Source organism: Rhea americana, unplaced genomic scaffold, assembly GCF_003343005.1.
Source record: "Rhea americana isolate MKP2758 unplaced genomic scaffold, rheAme1 scaffold_325, whole genome shotgun sequence".
NCBI classification, from domain to species: domain Eukaryota; kingdom Metazoa; phylum Chordata; class Aves; order Rheiformes; family Rheidae; genus Rhea; species Rhea americana.
The window spans coordinates 176242-195191 of NW_028186452.1; the positions used below are offsets into that span (position 1 = coordinate 176242).

At 37.7% G+C, this 18950-nt stretch overlaps 1 protein-coding gene across 1 annotated transcript in view; it reads left to right on the forward strand.

Moving 5' to 3' along the window:
* The window catches only part of WSB1 (WD repeat and SOCS box containing 1), a 31212-nt gene extending 22395 nt beyond the window's left edge, over positions 1-8817 (forward strand). The window contains exons 4-11 of the mRNA XM_085310763.1: positions 888-1056; positions 1622-1890; positions 2768-2899; positions 3305-3405; positions 5547-5719; positions 6099-6212; positions 7011-7118; positions 7697-8817. Coding sequence (XP_085166889.1) covers positions 888-1056; positions 1622-1890; positions 2768-2899; positions 3305-3405; positions 5547-5719; positions 6099-6212; positions 7011-7118; positions 7697-7856 — 1226 coding nt within the window. The 3' untranslated portion in view covers positions 7857-8817. The remainder of the gene's footprint in view (positions 1-887; positions 1057-1621; positions 1891-2767; positions 2900-3304; positions 3406-5546; positions 5720-6098; positions 6213-7010; positions 7119-7696) is intronic.
* The last annotated feature ends 10133 nt before the right edge of the window (positions 8818-18950 follow it).

Consider the following 18950-nt stretch of genomic DNA (forward strand, 5'->3'; position numbering starts at 1 on the left):
CGGCACGGCGGAGCTGCAGCCTCCTTCGGCCCAGGCGGTGCCCTTGCGCCAAGGGGTGAAAAACTGTCGTGGAGCAGCGCTTATGTAAAGCCGCTGCCCTCCTGCCACGAGGAGCGCGGGGCGAGCGGCGGCCATGGCGGCCGCGGGGCCCCGCACGGCCGCGGCGGCGCCCGGAATTCGCCGGCGATGGACGCCGCAGGGGCCGTGTGGAGGCGTCGCCGTGACCCTGCGCGCGCTCCGGAGACGGGCTTCGTCGAAAGCTCTGATAAGGTCTCCTCGCACCTGCACCCCCAGCTTGAGCCGCAGAGAGAAACTCTTCTGTATCCAGTCACGTTATAAAGCAGGGAAGAACCAACCCAATCTGATCACACAGCGTGTTTCCTTGGGTTGTTGCTAAAGTTATTTTTTCTGAGGGAGAGGCTGGATACTAAAGTACCTAATTCTATTCGTATTTGTCTTTTAAGTGGCTAAAAGTTGAGAAAAAAATCACTACTAGGCAGCTTATTCACTGGACTCAGTTTGAAGTGCAACTGGAGCATAATTGTACTGCTGTAGTTAGAGTAATTTAAATAAGAGCTGTTCTCAGTAAGTTGATGATTTCAGTTGTACTTCTGGCATCAAGATGTGATATTACTTACATGACAACAAGGAAATTTTAAGACTAAGCTGTTTCTCTTTAGTGACTTAATCTCTTTTGCAGCTGATGCTTACTGTTTTCGTTGGTTATATAGTGGCAATAAGACACTGCCCCCCCCTTACTGTAAGTTTCACATAAAATAAAAGCAAAATATTTAAGTAACATATTGCCCAGTTCCTTTTTAAGATTTTTTAAATATGCTGAGTTTAATCTTTTTTAATGGAATTTCCTTTTTGTTTTTGTTTTTCAGCTCGGTCACGTACTGTAGGAGAACTCTTAGCCCCAACTTCTCCTTTTGACAAGAAGTGTGGACGTGAAAACTGGACTGTTGCATTTGCTCCTGATGGCTCATACTTTGCTTGGTCACAAGGACATCGCATAGTGAAGTTGGTTCCCTGGTCCCAGTGCCTTAATAACTTGTAAGATAAAACCATATAGCTTTGAACTGATCTGAATAACTTAAGAATTTCAAAATAGGAGATAGTAGATTAAAGTTTCTATTTTGGCTTTTTGGGCTTTGATGCCTGTGGGGAAAAAACAGCATTATTTAATTCCTTAATCTAATGTATGAGTTATTGTCTCCTCATCTTGGAGGATTCTGTGGTCAGCAAGGGCAACACCTGGATCACTAATGCTATGCAGGAGTGATTTATTAATTACTTTAGATGCCCTAAAATAAGAGGAAGTAAGTCTTCAACTTTCCTTTTCATTCTAAAGCAGATTTGGACTTCATAGTTTCTTATCAGAAAGAACTATTTGGTGTTAACTTCTAGGAATTTATTCAAAGGGAAAGCTGTTTCCTTACTATTCTTTTTAGAATACCAGCTAAATTCCAAAAGGCACACTTTATTTTCACTTGTAGATTACATTTTAATGAGGTTAGAACCTGTAGTTCTGTTGTATTCTGAACGTTACATGATGTAAAACTATTTTACATTATTTTTACATTAAAAGACATGTTTTATACTATTGTTTGTTTTACAGCTTGTTGCATGGCACAAAGAATGTGGCAAATTCAATCAGTACAAGACTTCCAAGACAAAACAGCGACGGCAGTCAGAAGAATAAGCCCTGTGAACATATAATAGACTGTGGTGATATAGTCTGGAGTCTTGCTTTTGGGTCTTCAGTGCCTGAAAAGCAGAGCCGCTGTGTGAATATAGAATGGCACCGTTTCAAATTTGGGCAAGACCAGCTTCTACTTGCAACAGGCTTGAACAATGGGCGCATCAAGATATGGGATGTATATACAGGTAGAGTATACAAGCGGAAGTTTGCATTTCTGTGTCACTTTATGTAGCAGTAACATCATTAATGCATAGAATAAATCGCTTACAGAATTTTAATTGGGAATTGAACTTGAATGCAACTTTAGTAATCTAAAAATAGCATAATTCCTGCAACTAGAAGTGTTCAAATATTGTTTGAAGAAGTAAGAGGCTCAGGTTATGCTTCTGAGATATAATTGATGAATAATAAAGCCTCGTTGCTCCAAAATGGTTAAGTAGGTGAGTAAGAGCAACACCACTTGCTTACTCTAAAATGTTCTGCTGGATTGTAGTTTTAAGATACTTTCAAATAAAGGAAGCTTTCAAAATGGGAAGTTGCTTTCAGTTCTTGAGTATGAGGAAGAATTTATGTTGATGAGGATTTTTTTTTTTTAAGATAAATATTGCTTAAGTGATAAGGGACCGAACCTGAAATCGGAATCTCATAAGCTATCTGGTAACACATTTGGGAGAAAACTTTCCAGCTTTTAAAAATGAAACTAATCACTACTGAGTTTGGTTTATAGGATAAAATAACAGGTAAGTTCAGCATGCAGATGCATATCAAAGACAAATCTTGTCTCATTTGTCAGGCATGTGATTCTAATATATAGATTTGTTTAAGAATTTATTAGCTTTAAAGGAAGTTGCTCTTCAAGACACAAGAATCTGAAGATGCACATGCATTTTACTGTGTGAAGGATTTCTACGAAGAATATTTGCTGTAGCTCTGTATTGTTCTGCGTATGTTCAGAAGTTCTTGAGATTTCACTTTGACTTTAGTTTTTCCATAAGGGATTTAATTGGAATAAAGGCTACTCTATAATCCTTCGTTTTAAACTGTGATGTTTTCAYGTAACAGGAAAGCTCCTCCTTAACCTTATGGACCATACAGAAGTTGTTAGAGATCTAACCTTTGCTCCAGATGGCAGCTTGATCTTAGTGTCTGCATCAAGAGATAAAACACTGAGAGTGTGGGACCTGAAAGATGATGGTATGCATTTAAGAAGTTCATCTGATGTAATACCTAGGAAAAATATGAAAACACACTCCTCTAGTCACTATCATAAACTCAGTTGGGTCTACATTTCTTAAAAAATTAAGTTCCTTTTATTAGACACTTGCTCCATATRTTCCCTTGAAATACTTTCTCTGTGTGTGCCCTGAAAGTACAGGCTGGCAGTGGGTTAAGAGTGTATGAACTGACTTTTTGAATAGGGAGAAAGGATTTGGAGGCTGCATGACAGGCCACCTTTTATTTGAGTGTAAAATAACACTGCAAGATGTCATTTGGAAAAAGAGTATGACATTTCATAAAGGGAAAAACTAACTGGAAAAGCTGTTCATATTGGATTAGGAATCTTGAACCAATTCTTACAGAAATGTCTTTCTTTCTTAGGAAATATGATGAAAGTATTAAGAGGACACCAGAACTGGGTATATGGCTGTGCATTCTCTCCAGACTCTTCCATTCTCTGTTCTGTTGGAGCTAGTAAAGCAGTATGTGTCAGAGTTTCTTGTTCCTTAAGTCTACTGAATTGTGTGCATAATCATTTTAAATCTAAGTAACATTAAGCTTGTGCTCGGTGTCATGAACTTCTAATACTTTATGATGATGTAAAAGTGCATGAAATAAAACTAGCACATGGTGCAGAGACACTGATTTATGAATTGAACTTGCACTGCTTTTAGTTGAAGAAACTTTAAGCATTCCTTGAGAAGTAGTTCTGCACATGTATATAGTATAAAAACAAAGATGACTAAAGCTTCCAGTGTTAAAAGATGCTTAGATTAATGTATACAACTATTTTGCTATTGATTTTATCCTTTCTATTTCCTGCTCAATGAAAAGGACTTTTCAAAGTCTGAGCCAGTCATGGTATCTCCTGCTGAACAAAAATGTTTCTACATGTTCTCCAATACAAAAGACACTCTTGTGTCTAAAGATCTAGAATGAAGAACAGCATACTGGTTTTATTTTCATCTGTATTCTAATGTCCTGCTAGAGAACTGAAAGCAGTGCAGGTAAAGCACATATACAATAAGCTGCTTTTCTTAGCACCAAGGAGTCAGTATAGTAGAATAGGGAATTCAGTCTAGTTAATTTTTTTTGTAGTTTAACAAAGTCTAGTGGTGCTGAGTAAAAACAATATGAACACTGAATACTACTTCGTAAGGATAACTGTTCAAATGCATTTTATACATTAAAGTAAGCTATCAGTGCAATTTGATAGAGAATAGTTGAGGTCTGGGTTTTGTTTTTTTCTTTAAATAGAGCAGATGTGGATGTATACCTTTATCTTTAGGCTTTGTGTTTTCCATAAGCTTCTTGCTTTCCCTGTCACAGGTGGTGGCAGCAATATTGGTGTGATTGAGGTTAAGCTGGCACCACTCACACAGGAGCACAATGGTGTTAGCTGGGCAGAAAGAGTGGCATCTCTGGCTACCAGGCTGGGGGCGAACTTTACCATAGGATGAAGTAACCTTGCATTCGACTGCAAGGTGTACTGTACGTACGCAGGTGCTGGTTGATGTCCACTTTCTGCTTTCTTTCTTTCTTTTATTATTATTATTTTTTTTAATTTTCACAGCAGTGAAACACTGACTCCTAAAACTAAATTTCCAGTTTTGTGGAATGTTGGGGGTCTTCCTGGTGAAATTGATCAACACATTTATAACTGATTATAATAGTTCAGTTTTAGGAAGTATGTGAGGCACTAAGGCTCTATTTGCTTTGGTCAAACATATATATGTCAGTATTTAATCTGTGCAGTAAAACTGAGTTGGGGATAAATCAAGGACCCTAATAAGCTCTTCTACAGATATAGTATTTCATGCCAAAAACTTGCATTTTCTGTAAAATCATGCTGCAGTACATAGTTCTTCCTTATTATTCTGCAGTCTTCATTTTCACTACATATAATGTACAACTGTATGTAAAATTCTAAAATACTATTATCTTTTATCAATTTTTATAATATATGCAATAAGCTGGGTAAAATATAATACTGTTTTTTTTATTGTTGACTTGATTTAAAAATGCATAAATAATTTCTAATAATGTGGTTATACTTCCCTGTTGTTTTCCCAAAGACATAACTTTTGGCTGTGAAAATTCTCTTTGCTTGCAGTATCTGTTTCTCTTCCTAGGCTGACGTTGGTGATCCAAGCCAATTGTAAACAAGTGATCTTAAAGGGGATGCCACTGGAGTAACAATATGTTAACCTTACGTTTTCTGTCTGTATATTTCTTAAAATTTTGGTAGTTACTGAAAAGAGGGGACTGTAGCATTTAACCCTATTTATTTCTGCATATTTTAATAAAATAGTTTTGTAATACACCAATTTCAGTAAGCTACATGCTTAAATTATGTTGCCTTTATCTTACATTTTGGCTTATTATGTTAATAACATTTAACAAACTTGAGTTAGACCTTGCATGTCTGCTTTATTTTTTTAAAAAAAAATTGATTCTTAATTCAAGTATGACACTGAGCATATTTTGTAATTGTAGTAATTCATAATGCCTGATTTTAATATTATCCTAAGTAAGACTAGCAGCTATACTTAAAAAAATAATAAAAATAAATGTGTCATTGTATCTCTGAGCAGAGCTATAACATTAGCTTTTTTAATTGCAGGTTTTTCTCTGGGATATGGATAAATACTGCATGATACAGAAACTAGAAGGACATCACAATGATGTTGTAGCTTGTGAGTTTTCTCCTGATGGAGCTTTACTGGCTACTGCATCTTATGATACTCGAGTTTATGTCTGGGATCCATATATTGGAGTTATTCTTATGGAGTTTGGGTAAGTAAAGTAATCAAATCTGGAAACCTTTCTCCTGAGTGAAGTTAACTACTTAAAATTAATGTGTTTAACTGATAACTAGATTTGGGAAGAAGCTCAGCTGACAGAAATACCAAAGTGGCAGAACAGTGGAAGTTTTTCTTCTATCTGACAAATAATTTAAAGCACTGGTATTCTCAGGTGTACTAATTTAAGCATCTTCAATAAAGCTCAAGTGTTCAGTACTACAGAAGATACTGTAGTTCAACCTCTGTTTCTGATTACACAGTTAAATGTTAAATCCATTTTTCCTTCTTCATCTTTGCTAGTCATGGCTAAAGCACACTCTTACAAGTTCTTAAGCATTACACTGTTAGTTATGCATCTTGTCTATCTCCAGGCATCTGTTTCCCCCTCCTACTCCAATATTTGCTGGAGGAGCAAATGACCGATGGGTCAGATCTGTATCTTTTAGTCACGATGGACTACATATTGCAAGTCTTGCTGATGATAAGTAAGTATGAGGAAAGATTTGTTAGACTACTTTAATTCTTCCCACCTAACATCAGCTTTAAATATGAAGGTTTTTCTTCTTCTTCCTTCCAACTGAGAAGTTAGTTCTTCTGGGCTTGGTAAAAATAGATGAGTTGTCTGATAYGTGCTAATGTTCATTCCGAACACAGACAAAGAGTTGTTCACAGGATAGCTGATCTGAATAACTTAAGTCTGTAACAAATTTACAAGCCCTATTTTTCTGTTTTCAGTTAACAGTGAAAAATGAAAATGGAGCTAGCAATGCAGTTAAGCCTTTTGTATAGTTTAGATTCCAAAGTAAAATGAATATTACTCTGATCTGGTATTTAACTTCTGCTAATGTTGCAAATCCTGTTTTGAAGAACCGTGTTTTAGAAGGTAAAGAATGGTTTCTCAAGATGACAATGTGTCTATTAAATTGTCTAAAGGAGATGTTGGGGTTTGTTTAACAAAGCATTGTTAGGATTGGTTAGCATACGTGCCACTTACTAAGTGATCAGCTATCTAAATCTACAGGCCAGATTGCTGCTTTGTGCTGTTGAATGCAACCTTTTACTTTAACTGGCACAATTAGAATTGTTGAAGATGTGCTGGTCAAGGTACKTATTAGGAATGAAGTTACAGCATTTCAGGCAAATTTGAAATGCCATGTATGCATATTAAAGTGTTCATTAAACTCTTAAATTCTGCTTCAGACCACTTTTTCTAATGCTGCACAATAATTTGAAGAATTAAATGGCTACTCTCATAACTTATCACTTAATTCTTCCCTTTTCAGAATGGTGAGGTTCTGGAGAATTGATGAAGATTACCCTGTACAAGTTGCACCTTTGAACAATGGGCTCTGCTGTACCTTTTCTACCGATGGCAGTGTTCTAGCTGCAGGGCAAGTATACATTTAAACGTTTTTCCTAAAAAGTCAATACAATACAAACCTTAAACTGGCTAAAAGTTCTGTTAAAAAAAAAACAAACTTCATTGTGACTTGCAACTTGATGCTTTTGAATTTGATTTACCTATGGTAYTATTTGTTTAAACATTCCTGGAATAGCAGTAAAATCTAGAAGCTGATAAACTCCTTTCTTATCTTTGTGAATAAATAATGTAAGTATACAGATCCCCAAATACATAAAATCAGAAGAACTCATCAGATAATCAAAGGAAATTATTCTGCTTTAGGTTGTACACCAAATAGCTGTTGGAAGATCTGTGCAGATCTGTTGCCAAGGTGATCAGTACCATATGGTACCGTAATGATTCTAACAAGTTACCATTACTGTGCTGCTGTAGCTTAAAAGAAGAACTAGCTTCTAGTGTAATTTAGTTTGGGATCAGCCAGAACTAAGGAACAGGCAGCTCAGAGCACATTCCCTCTTAACTAGCAAATGTAMGCAAGAAACTATAGTAAATTGAAATCATTTAGGTGGAATAATTCTAGTTTTTTTTTTTGTTCTGTTTGGGCAGGACACAGGATGGAAGTGTGTATTTCTGGGCAACGCCAAAACAAGTTTCCAGTCTCCAGCATCTGTGTCGTATGGCAATTCGAAGAGTGATGCCCACCAGTCTAGTCAAGAACTTGCCTATCCCATCAAAAGTGGTGGAGTTCCTTTGTTACCAGATTTAACAAGCAGGAAAAAAAAAAAAAAAAGCAGATGGCCCAGCTGCTGAAACTGGCTAAACACTTTAAAGAATCCTCAAACTTTACAGCCTTTAAGCTTAAAACTCTACAGGTTTTCTATACCTATTTAAATGGATAACGTAAATACTATTTTGTCAAAATGCCTGACAAGTTTGTAATATTTATAGAAAAAAACAATAGAAGTATTCTTGATGTTCTCAATTTTCTAAGATAACTGTGAAACATGTACATACATAGACATAAGCTGCTATGTGTTATCAATGTACGTTTAAAAATTGCTTTTATGATTTTTTTAATGTGTATCATGTATATATTGCTTTTGTAGAGCCATCAGATGCACCTGTGCTGTAAAGTGGAAGGATACCTATTATTCTGGGACACTGAGTTAGAAAAAATATTGACTTAAGGAAGCTTAACTGCTCTGTATGTATGTACATTAGTTGGAATTCAGGAAACTGATATACAGATGCAAATTCATGTTATTTTTATTTCATGAAAAGGTACAGCTTAGCTTTTTAGAACAATATATGGTGAAGGGAAGTTGGCTGAGGTAAGGGATAGATTATATCTAATGTAAATGCAAGAATGTTGCCTGTGTCAGCTAAAAAAAGGCCTTAAGTTTTGTATCAACAAAAAAGGTTAGATTTCAGTATTGGGCAGTGTTAAATATTTCCTTACATTTCTAAAATCTTAACTACTGTATTGTTGCCTGATACTGTGTCTGTAAAGAGAGACAAGTTTACAGACTCAGTTTATTATTCTTTGACCCTGTAATATCTCTTCGGGGGTGATTATTGATTATTGGCCAAAGATAAGCAAAATACTTGTTTGCCTCTGTTATTTATCTGTACCTGCAGATACAAAGAATGTATGCATTGCATAAAATGCCTGATTATATATATTTTTGTTGAATTTTTTTTTATTAAAAGCTTGTATACAAGTCTTATATGTGGTGACTTATTTATCAACACACATGTGCATGCAACTAAGAATTCTAATGGGAATCTGCTGTGGCAAGGCTTTGTAGTTTTCCATTTCAGGACCACAGTATATTGCATGTGTATAGGAGTGTACTGCAAGATTCTGAACTATGTAAGTAAGTATCTTAGAATTCATAAGATACTCTGCTAGATTTCAGCATGCTGATGTCAGTAGAAATGAGCAATGTAATCCCTGCTGATGCTAGCAGAGCAGCACTTATGAATAATTTTTAACAGCTGGAAAAAGGTATTGTTTCACACTATTAATATTTAGGAATGTTTTGTTTGGAGATTATAAATTTCTCTGGACATTATGTGTTCTCTAAGTAATACTAGAAAACACAGCCAACAGGCCAGAACTTCCTCAAGAACTAAAACCTTGCTTACAAGGAAGTGGAAGGTGTATGTGTTGCCATGCTACTTAATGAATCATGCCACAGCAGCATTTTTCAGAGGAAAACTTAACCAAAGCAAACCAAGTGTATTTTCCTTTTTTTTTTCTCCCTCTTGTGTTCTAAGTGCATGCATCATTAGAACAAGCCTTCTGATATTGTCCAGCTGAAGGAAGAATAGACAAATATTGTGCCTGTTCATATGCATTTGACTACAGTGAGGCACAACCCAGCTCAACTTGCCTGCAGAGGTGAGCAAAGAGTAGCAATAAGGCATGAAGTTTTCTGCCAGGGAACTTTGTAATTTATGAACATGTGCTCCATCTAAATGCAGTCAGGTGGATCAACTAGAGCTCCATGTGCTCCATTCTGCAGCCTCTGCTGGAAAGTTTGTCCCAATGCAGTACTACTACCTCCCATCAGAGATTCCTAACCAAAAGGCACCTGGTTACTAATACTACAATATCAGCAGAAAAAATAAGTAGTTTGATGTAGACAGCTGCRATTTGAAAGTGTGTATTTAACAGCTCTGTTTGACAAAGGAAATTATTCTACAACCTTGGAACAATGTGCAGCTAGAGAGCGTGCCAGGGCCATTAGCAACATGAGTCTACAGGCTGGGGCAGAGGGAATAAACCACCTTTGGAAGGTTAAGAGGCATGGAAGCACTTTGTAGACTAATGCATGTTTTCCTGGTGTCTCCCTGCTGTAACTAGTCTGGTCTAGCTGAAAAATAGCTTATAAAGAGAAGTAATGAGCAAAGTAGCAGTTTTGTGTTCTAGGCATGCTGTTTAGAATTGACCGGTGAACCAAGAGCTAGGGTCAAAGGCTGGGCTTCCACAAAGCAGTTTGGTGACTCCTATAATCTGCAGGCACTCAGGATTATTTTATAGGAGTTGGGGGGAACCCCAGAACAAACAATAGAAAAAAAAAGAATACATCCACAGATTTTGTTAATAAAAGGCAGGAGAAATACCACATAAGCCATACATTCGTAGTTAAAGTCTCTTTTCTCTTAGGAGAGAGGAGTGAAGAGCAAAGAATTTAAAGAATTAAATTTGATCATATGCCTCATACCTAAAGTATCAGGACTTCCATGTTTTCTGTCCCTTTCTAACCAAGCTGCACTGGAAGGCATCACTGGGTTGGCAGGTCAGAGACCAGCATTCATGTGGCTGATTATCAACATTTGTCCCTGTATGACTTTGGGACATTATCTAAAGCCCGAATTCCAGAGTCAGTGAGCAACTTCAGCTTCAATTGCTGTCAAGCTAGGCCCTGCACTATTCTGGAAACCAAATGCTTCATCTCTCCACCCCTCTCTGTTCCCAATCTGTAACACTGGCTTTTGGCCCTCTTTTGTCTGCGTAGAACGTAAACTGCAGAGGAAGGACTGTTTCTTGCAAGATGGGCATTGCTAGCAAAAAAAACACTCCCTTGTGCCAAATAAACAACAAAAAAACCTCTGCAATCATCTCTACAAACATTTCTGTTCTCTTCTGCTTCTCACACCTGCAACCTTGAAAAGATGCTGCCYCAATATACTTCTGTGGAACATTCCTGGAATAACACTTGCATCTCCCTTTACATATTAAAAACATGCTTGAGCCTGGATGGTTCGGTGCCACACAGCTCTATAAATCACATCCAATTCCTAGAACAACTCATGAAAGAGAGACGACACCTAAGCAATGTTTGCACTAGGATGAAAGTCTTCACAACCRAAATGCCTGCATGCTTTGTATGTTCCCTGGCTTCCAGCTAGTAGCAGCACCAGAATCAACATTTCTAGAATTCCTGTCTTCATCATCAGATTTTGCAAGAATGTAACAGCTTTCCCAAACAGCCCATCTGTAAACAAATCTAGTGCAAACTAGACCTCAAAGAATGGAAGAGGTAGCTACTGCATGTTCCTGAGTGCCATGAGAAAGCTGTCTGTACCCATAGAGTATCTAAAGGACAAGTAAGTATGAGTACTTGTCCTTTGTTACTATCACTTGTAAAGGTCTGTGGTTAGTTTCATATAACCTAGTTTAACAAGAATCATTACATGAAAAATTACTGTAGAGAAGGAAAAAAAAGAGGCAGTATTCTAAAAGTGGGGTTTTTCTTGTTTGGTTTGTTGTTTTTTTTCCCTCCAAGTTTGAAGCCTCGTGCTTGTAAGGACATCATTCCCACCCCTCTTTTGTTTTCTGTAAAAAACAACAACAACAAAAAAAACTGATCAGTGTCAGATCTATTCTTGGAGCTGTTAAAATCTCCAAATGGCTTCCGGAGGCTACTTAAAAGGTGTCAAATATAAGAGCTTCAATGGAATCTACTGTTCGCTCGGGCTAAGCAGAGTTGTGCCTAGAGCTGCTTGTAGCCATGTAAAAATATGTTCTGCATGGCAAAAAGCAGTATTACTAGTCATTCCGGTATTTCTGTTGTGCATGTAATTAATGTCTATAAAGTATTCTGTAATATCTTACTGAAGTGTGCTCTGGATATTGAAGAAAATCAATTATAAGTTGGCAGGAACTGAGCAGAGAGCGCAGGAAGCAGAGCTAATCCGGCAATACGCTGACACACTGTTTCCGTTATCCAATATTGCAAACACTGCCAAGCAAGGGTAGGCAGCACAGAGAATTAACAGGAAAAAGGGATGATGCAATCATTTGCAAAATTTCCTGATGGGAGTACAAATATCAAGCAATAGAAGACAGTAAGATACAAACAAATCACTAGGTAATAGTAAATTTCAGAAACTTTTAAACAAGAAAGTATGATAGCAACACAAACACAATAGAAATGTAGGAGTCAAAATGGGAAAGAGGAAGGTAGACATTTCCAAGAAAATACAGTGAGAAGGAACTCAGTAAACTACTCTGTTGCTGGGCACTGAAGACTTGCTGCTCTCCCCAAAGGTAGCTGCCTGACCCCACAAGGAGATTTCCATACTTGCAGTGCAATTATGCAACCAAACTCTTCCTCTCTGGATTTTCTCCTACTCAGAGGGTATTTCTGTTCCCAGTCTAACAGCTGCCAAGCTAGTACCATTTTGCCTCATCAGAATCTAGGAGTAAAGCCTGGATTGCATTCTTTGTTTATGATTTAGTTTATGACTTTTGAGAAGTCAATCTTTCTGTGCACCAGTTTCTAGATGTTTAAAAAGATGCTGCCTGCTTCAAGTCTGTGAATAAAAGCTACCACRTAAGTGTTTTCTGCAACAAGAACATGGACTCAGCAGAAAGTCCTTTGACCAAAAGTGCACAGACTCCTTGCTTCTCTGAAACTAGAACTTTGCTGCTAATAAATTTCAACCAGGCAAGAATTAGACCTGTTAACTTGCTGAAGCTTGCAACTCCAGAAGGCATAAATAAACACTGCATTTCAGTTCAGCTATTACCTACCATATATTATAAGGCAATGCTATACAGCTCAGTAATTTGGAGTTACACAAGCACATATAATACTCTAAACTCGTAGAAAACTTGCACAAGACCCCCCTGGACTGCTTCTCCTCCTTCACCAACTCTGAACACAGTGTTACAGCTATTCCAGAACTGAGCCCTAGAGGCCCACTATGTCTCAGCCTACTTCTCCTAGCTCTACTAGCATCAGTTATTTTGTTTGATTTAACATTCTTTCCAGGGCTTCAAGAATAACTTTAGAGCAGGTACACAAGCTGCCTCATTAGTATTTATAATCATTTAAATGCTTACAAGCCACTGCCTGCTCTGAAGCAGTGGCATACCACAAGGTGAGCCTCACAACTGATTCATCTACAACACCCTCCAAGAATTTCTAGTTCTGAGCATTGTAAAAACCTGAGCCCAGCAAAACGGCCAGGCATGCAGTTTGTCTTGGGGACACAGAACTAGCTTCTTAAAGCATGGCACCTCCTTTGTAGGCTACCATGGAGAGGGACATTGCATTTCTAAGAAATTTAGCAGGGACTCAACTGCTTTTCCCAGATATACCTAAACATTACAAACATTTAAATATGCATTCTATAGCTGTGGAAAAGAGTGGTACCTCTGGCAATTTTTCTAGACTACCACCATCTGATTAACTCAGAACATGCCAACAGCTCATACTAGTATGTCAGGGAAGACATATCACTAGCTGAGACCAACCAAAATAAAGTTACATGTAACATTGTGGCTGGAGGTCAGTAAATCCAGTTAAGCAAGGTGACAGAGGACTTACAAAGCTGCTGGTGCTTTTTATAGCACAAAGAGCCTCAGGGGCTGCTGGGTGAGAACTCAGTTACACTCTGCAGAGAGAGATCCCACACTTTTCTGGCACTTTTGTGCCCAATGCATTTTTATCCTTCCTTCACTTTGCTCACACTAGCACTTTCTAAAGGGCCTGGATATCTAACAGCACAAGCTTTGGAGACCGAAACTTCTAAAACCACTTTGATATTACCATTTCCAGGAGTACAAGAGACCCACAAATGACTTACAGGCAGGGGAGCTGCAGCACACAGGCAGCCTGATGTGGGGATCACTTGACACCAGTATGCAGTCAGCAGAGAAGCAGGAGATGGATCTGAAGGAGAAGCAGTACTCATGGGGAAGGGGGCAAGATGGGATATGCCCCAGGAGACCTCTTCCCTTGAGAAGAAGGTAGGGACAGAGAAATTAAAAGACAGCACTTAGACCTAACTGCAATTAAGCCTATCACAGGCTGATAAAAGTTCCCTCCCAGCTGTTCTTAAGTAACAACAGCCAATCAATTAGCAGAAGAAAAAGGCAATTAAAAACAACCATGAAGCTTTACCCCCCCACACACACACACCCCGCCCCTTCCCTGCTTTACAGGAGCAGACTAGCCCCGGGGAGAGTAGACCTCACTTAGGAACACTGCAGCAGCCTGGACAGACAGATGCTGTTACAGACCAGCCTTTGACAAGAAGCCGCGACTGAGGTCTTTAAGAGAAACCATGGAGAAGAAGCAGGGTGATGTGTCCAACAATGTACTTCTCTTGCTTCCAAACTAAACCCCATATTCTGCTGTCCTGGAAAGGTCTGTGCTTTAACTGCCAAAGTATCTTTTACACAAGTACTAAAATTACAAGATTCTCTTGGTGTAAGTACCAAGGAGCTAAGCAGATTTTCATCTGAAAATCTAGTGCTACACAACTCTCTGCTAGCTCCATCTCCTCAAAGCATTCCGTTTAGCTTTCAGATGAGAGGCACCAGAACAAATTCCTAGAGATGCAGAGGGAGTTTGCAAACTAGTCCCAAATGACTGCCCACTTCTGGAGCACAGGGGACTGCCTAGCCCCTGCACACAGAAACAGGCCCTCAGTGGTTGCCTATGCGCAGTAGAAAAAGACCAAAGCTCTGCTTCAGAGAGAAGTAAATCCTAGAGAAAACTGGAATGCCAATCAGAAGGAAGATCTTTTTTCTGGAAATGCTCCAAAACCAATCTTCCACATTCATATATGGTTGTTGAGCTGAATTACTTGGGGAGAGACTGAGGAACACTGCTAAGTATTTTGTGTGATTTATTTTCTAATTTCAAACCTGAATTAAGTCTTCCATTAGAACAATTCAGAAATAGGGTGGATTAATCCCATGGCCTCTTTTCCTTACATATTAACAAAATTCTCATAGAGGTTATAGAAGATCCCATGGGAAATCTGGTAAAGGTGTCAGGCAGACAGTGTTTATACAAGTGATAACTTCAGCTTAGAATTACCTGAGTAAGGTAAATGGGAGTTATGTATGATACTGGTTTCTGCACAGGGATAATTTTGCTTTATAAACACTGCTCCATACAGCACGCAAATCCACATGCAGCAGGGTATTTCAGAACAGCTTTAATAATTCCTGTACTAGAATGAAAGAAAAGCCAGTGTAAACTCAAGATAAGTAATCAGTAACTTTGTTTAAGTCATTATAACAAAAATATTAGTTATCAGCAARGTTATGCCTTGTATATCTAGTTGAATTCCAGAGAGAACTTCTGTGACAAATATTATTAATTCCTAACATAGATTAAAAAACCTGATTGCTCAGTTTTATTTCAGATGGCTGAGTTCTGTGTTGTATGAAAGAGATAAATAGTCATTTATGGGCAGTTATAATAGAGTTGTTAGGCTGGAGCTACATGACAGAATCATAATCTCACCTCTCTGACCTCACTTCTTAGTCTACACAAACATTAAAGATAGCTCAGTTTGTCTGCACGCTAGATGATTAACTTTTTCTCACTTAATAGGGGTGTATTTCTTCAGGCATCCAAGTGACGACACAACATTAACTTCTGTATGTGCAGGTAATGATAGCTTTCCACTTGCATATAAAATGGCCACACTTTCTGCCTGCRTGGTTCTCTGTGTACTCGGAAAGAACATAATGAAAGAAAAAGAACCTGCAGAGTGAAGCCTTTGTGTATGTAAATCTGCCTTCTGTGGTGTTTCTAAGCTGAGCACAAAATGATAGCTAGCTAAGAAAGATAAAAGCACAGGACCGTGCATATTTATGAAATTGTTAGGATATTTTTGGCAGGTAATGCATAGAACTAAAGGCAGAAATTGGTTTTAAGCACACTTCCTCCTTCCCCTCACAGCCAGCAACATAAGGCTTGATGAGATAGTCAAATACAGAGTATTTCAGTCAATAAAGCTCTGCATTCTCCTGTAAAGCCTATGAAGTCTCCCCGAACTGCTGCTGAGTGTCTTGTTTGGGAAGACAAACCAGAACTGAAAGAGACTGAGCAGGTACAGATCTGAGGGATGAAATTCATTTTGAGTACGAAGCCGTGCTAGGGTAAATGCAGAATTAGTTTAGAAGTTCGGCATTAGTTCAGAAGTAATGTCTTGGCTAACATCTTCCCCCAGCTGTTCCTAAAGACATCATTTTCCAGCAAAAACTAATATTCTATATAATTTTGAACTCCCCTTAAAATCCTACATGCATTTCTCCTTCTGTAGACATGTAAACACTCAAAGAGATAGTTGATCTGTAAAAGGAACAGCCTTCCTGCTTAGCGACTTTAGAGCTCCCTATTAATTTTGTATTGAAAAATGGTGACTGACACATTTATGAAGGACTTTTCTAACTCACAGACATTATTATAGTGTTTTCTGGAGCTCATATAGAGAGACGGAAGGACTGTATTGAAAGAAGCTATTGTGGTTGGGTCATGACAATAAAAGTCAGGAGATCTTTGTTTTATTAAACCTCCAAGAGTCTTTGTGTAAGAATGAGAACTGTAAGGGATACATGCCCTCTGGACTAACGTCACGTGCCATCACTCATCACTTAAGTGCCATTTGGAAAGAAAAGCATCTTTGCTGTACTTAAGACTTTCTTATTCAAAAAGGCATTTTGGCCTAGGTCAAAAGTTAACATAGCTCATGAGTTGCTCCAACTTGCCACAGCTGATTTGGATCCTGGCATGTGGGAGCACACTATCTTTCTGAACTTAGCTCCCCATTCTCTAAATATCCCTGCGTGTGTCTACACCTTTCTGTAMCAACCTTAAATTAGAAATAGCACTCGTTGTTAAAGTTAGCCCACAGAGGGCAGAAATGAATAATGAATAACATCCCGAGTGATGCTCTCTCTCTTTGGTAGTAAGATAAAGAATAGATTTTGATTTTTGTTACAACAGGATACCTATTTTACACTTCCTCTCTGGGGAAGAAAAGGAGATCTGCTCTCTGGCTAGTTGAGTAACAGTCCTACTATCAAGAACTTACGCAAACTGAACTCCTAAAAACAAAATAAAAAAAATTGTTACTACAATATATGAAATGAGATACCAGCAAAGGAATGCATTTTTGTGCATTATGAAGCATTTAACTGGCAGTAACTAATATTTCAAATCCATGGTGGTTTCAGAATCTCAACTAAGTTGGGAAAGAGCCAGTCTATTTACATTCAGGCTGCAACTACTCAAACTGATAATAGGATTGTTGGATTTTAAATTCACTTTCTAAAAAATGCACTTTCTAAAATAAAATGTATTTTTGAGTCCATCCCCTGAACCGGTAAGGCCTTGAGTATAATTTTCAGCCTGGCAAAAATTAAAGTAATTTGGTACAGGTAAAATGCATGCATACTTTTTTTTTTTTTTTTTTTTTAATACAGAAAGGTCAAAGCTTGAAGTACATTTGGGCACTGAGTTTAGTTGTTATATGTGAGCTGTATGATGCTGAAGAAGTTAAGAGTGAAGGAGGGCTATAGCAAAAAGTATCATTGCATTGCCAGTGCTCAGAAATTTCTGCAGCTGGGAAGTACAAGGAAAGAGTTACGGATGAGCTGTTACCTTYGAAAGAAACTCTGACTGAGGGCTGCACTGGCAAACAGCAGACCTGGCCTATGTCCCACTGAAATGAATGGTATTAGTCACGGAAGTGTGCCCTACGGATCCCATTCATCATAGCGAACAAATGAGTTTTATATTGCTATAAATTATGATACGTTGTCATATCATGCTCCTCTTGCAAGTTACAAAATTTACTAGTTTTTAACTACTTTACTAGTTACAAACTAGTGTTTTTAAGGTGGCATACTAGGAATGATAATCAAAGACAGGGGTTCAGGACGACTTAAAGCTGGGAGAAGAAAGCTGTCACAGTGTGTTTCTGCCAGATAGGAAACTTTTCCTTACTTTCTACTCCTGTAAAATCTGAACTGCCAGATTTATCTGTGCTTTCTCCCATACATAATCTTTCTAAATCTTGTCCACTCCACAGAAAAACATAGTTTTTTTTGGCATACCAAGTGGTCTCTGCCATGAATGATTTCACATTTAATCTTTTGAAAGCAAAAAGGCAGAAATATTTGTTCTGATGGATACTACTCAATTTAAAAGCATCACTCACTAAGACCATTTTTACTATTCAGATCAGAAGTTCAGTACAGATAAGGTTAACTGGAGAAACAGCCATGCCACCAAACAGATTTGTGTTCCTTTTTATTTTGTCAATAAATGTCAGAGTTTAAGAGATAAATAGCTAAATACTCATTAAGCAAACAGGTTGGAAACAGACTCAAACATATCCTTTAAAGGTGAATTGAAAAGAAGAACATATATATATATTCTGTATAATTTACTATTCTATTAGAATAAGAGTTTTTTCTGCTTCTTTTTATGACCTTTTATTATTATTTTAATTATGTTAGGCCACAAAAATCACTTTGTGCTATGTATATATGGCAACTAACAAAATTCAAACCAAAAAGCTCATAAGCTCAGTATCTGAGATCATGTTAACTGATCCTTGTGGAAACAGGTTTCCTTTTAATTATAAAAATACAATTAAACCATTAAAATTATATTGATACTATTTCTTTTTCTGTCACCTATTACTCCAAACAACAATTAACTATGTGGGGAGACTATCGCAACCTGCTTTCCAAAGATATAACCTCAGCCTGGAAAAAGCAATTTGTACCAGAATAAATACCCAGATCGAGAAATTAATTGGTATGCACTATTTTCAATGTAAATTCAAATCTTACTGTGCACCTGCACAGCTTCCCCATGTAGACAAGCTATCAGGGTATGTTTTGGTGGTACTATTAATTATTCACTAGCTCCTTGTGGTCACAGTAGAAGAAACATGTCCAGAGGGAAGAAATATTGCTTCATCTTAATTGCATCAGGTGAAAGAAAAAAAAAAAAAAAAAGAAAAAAAAAAAAAAAAAGCTAAAGTCCACTGCAGATAAGAGGAGTGAGAAGACTTAGTTTGGAAAGAACTT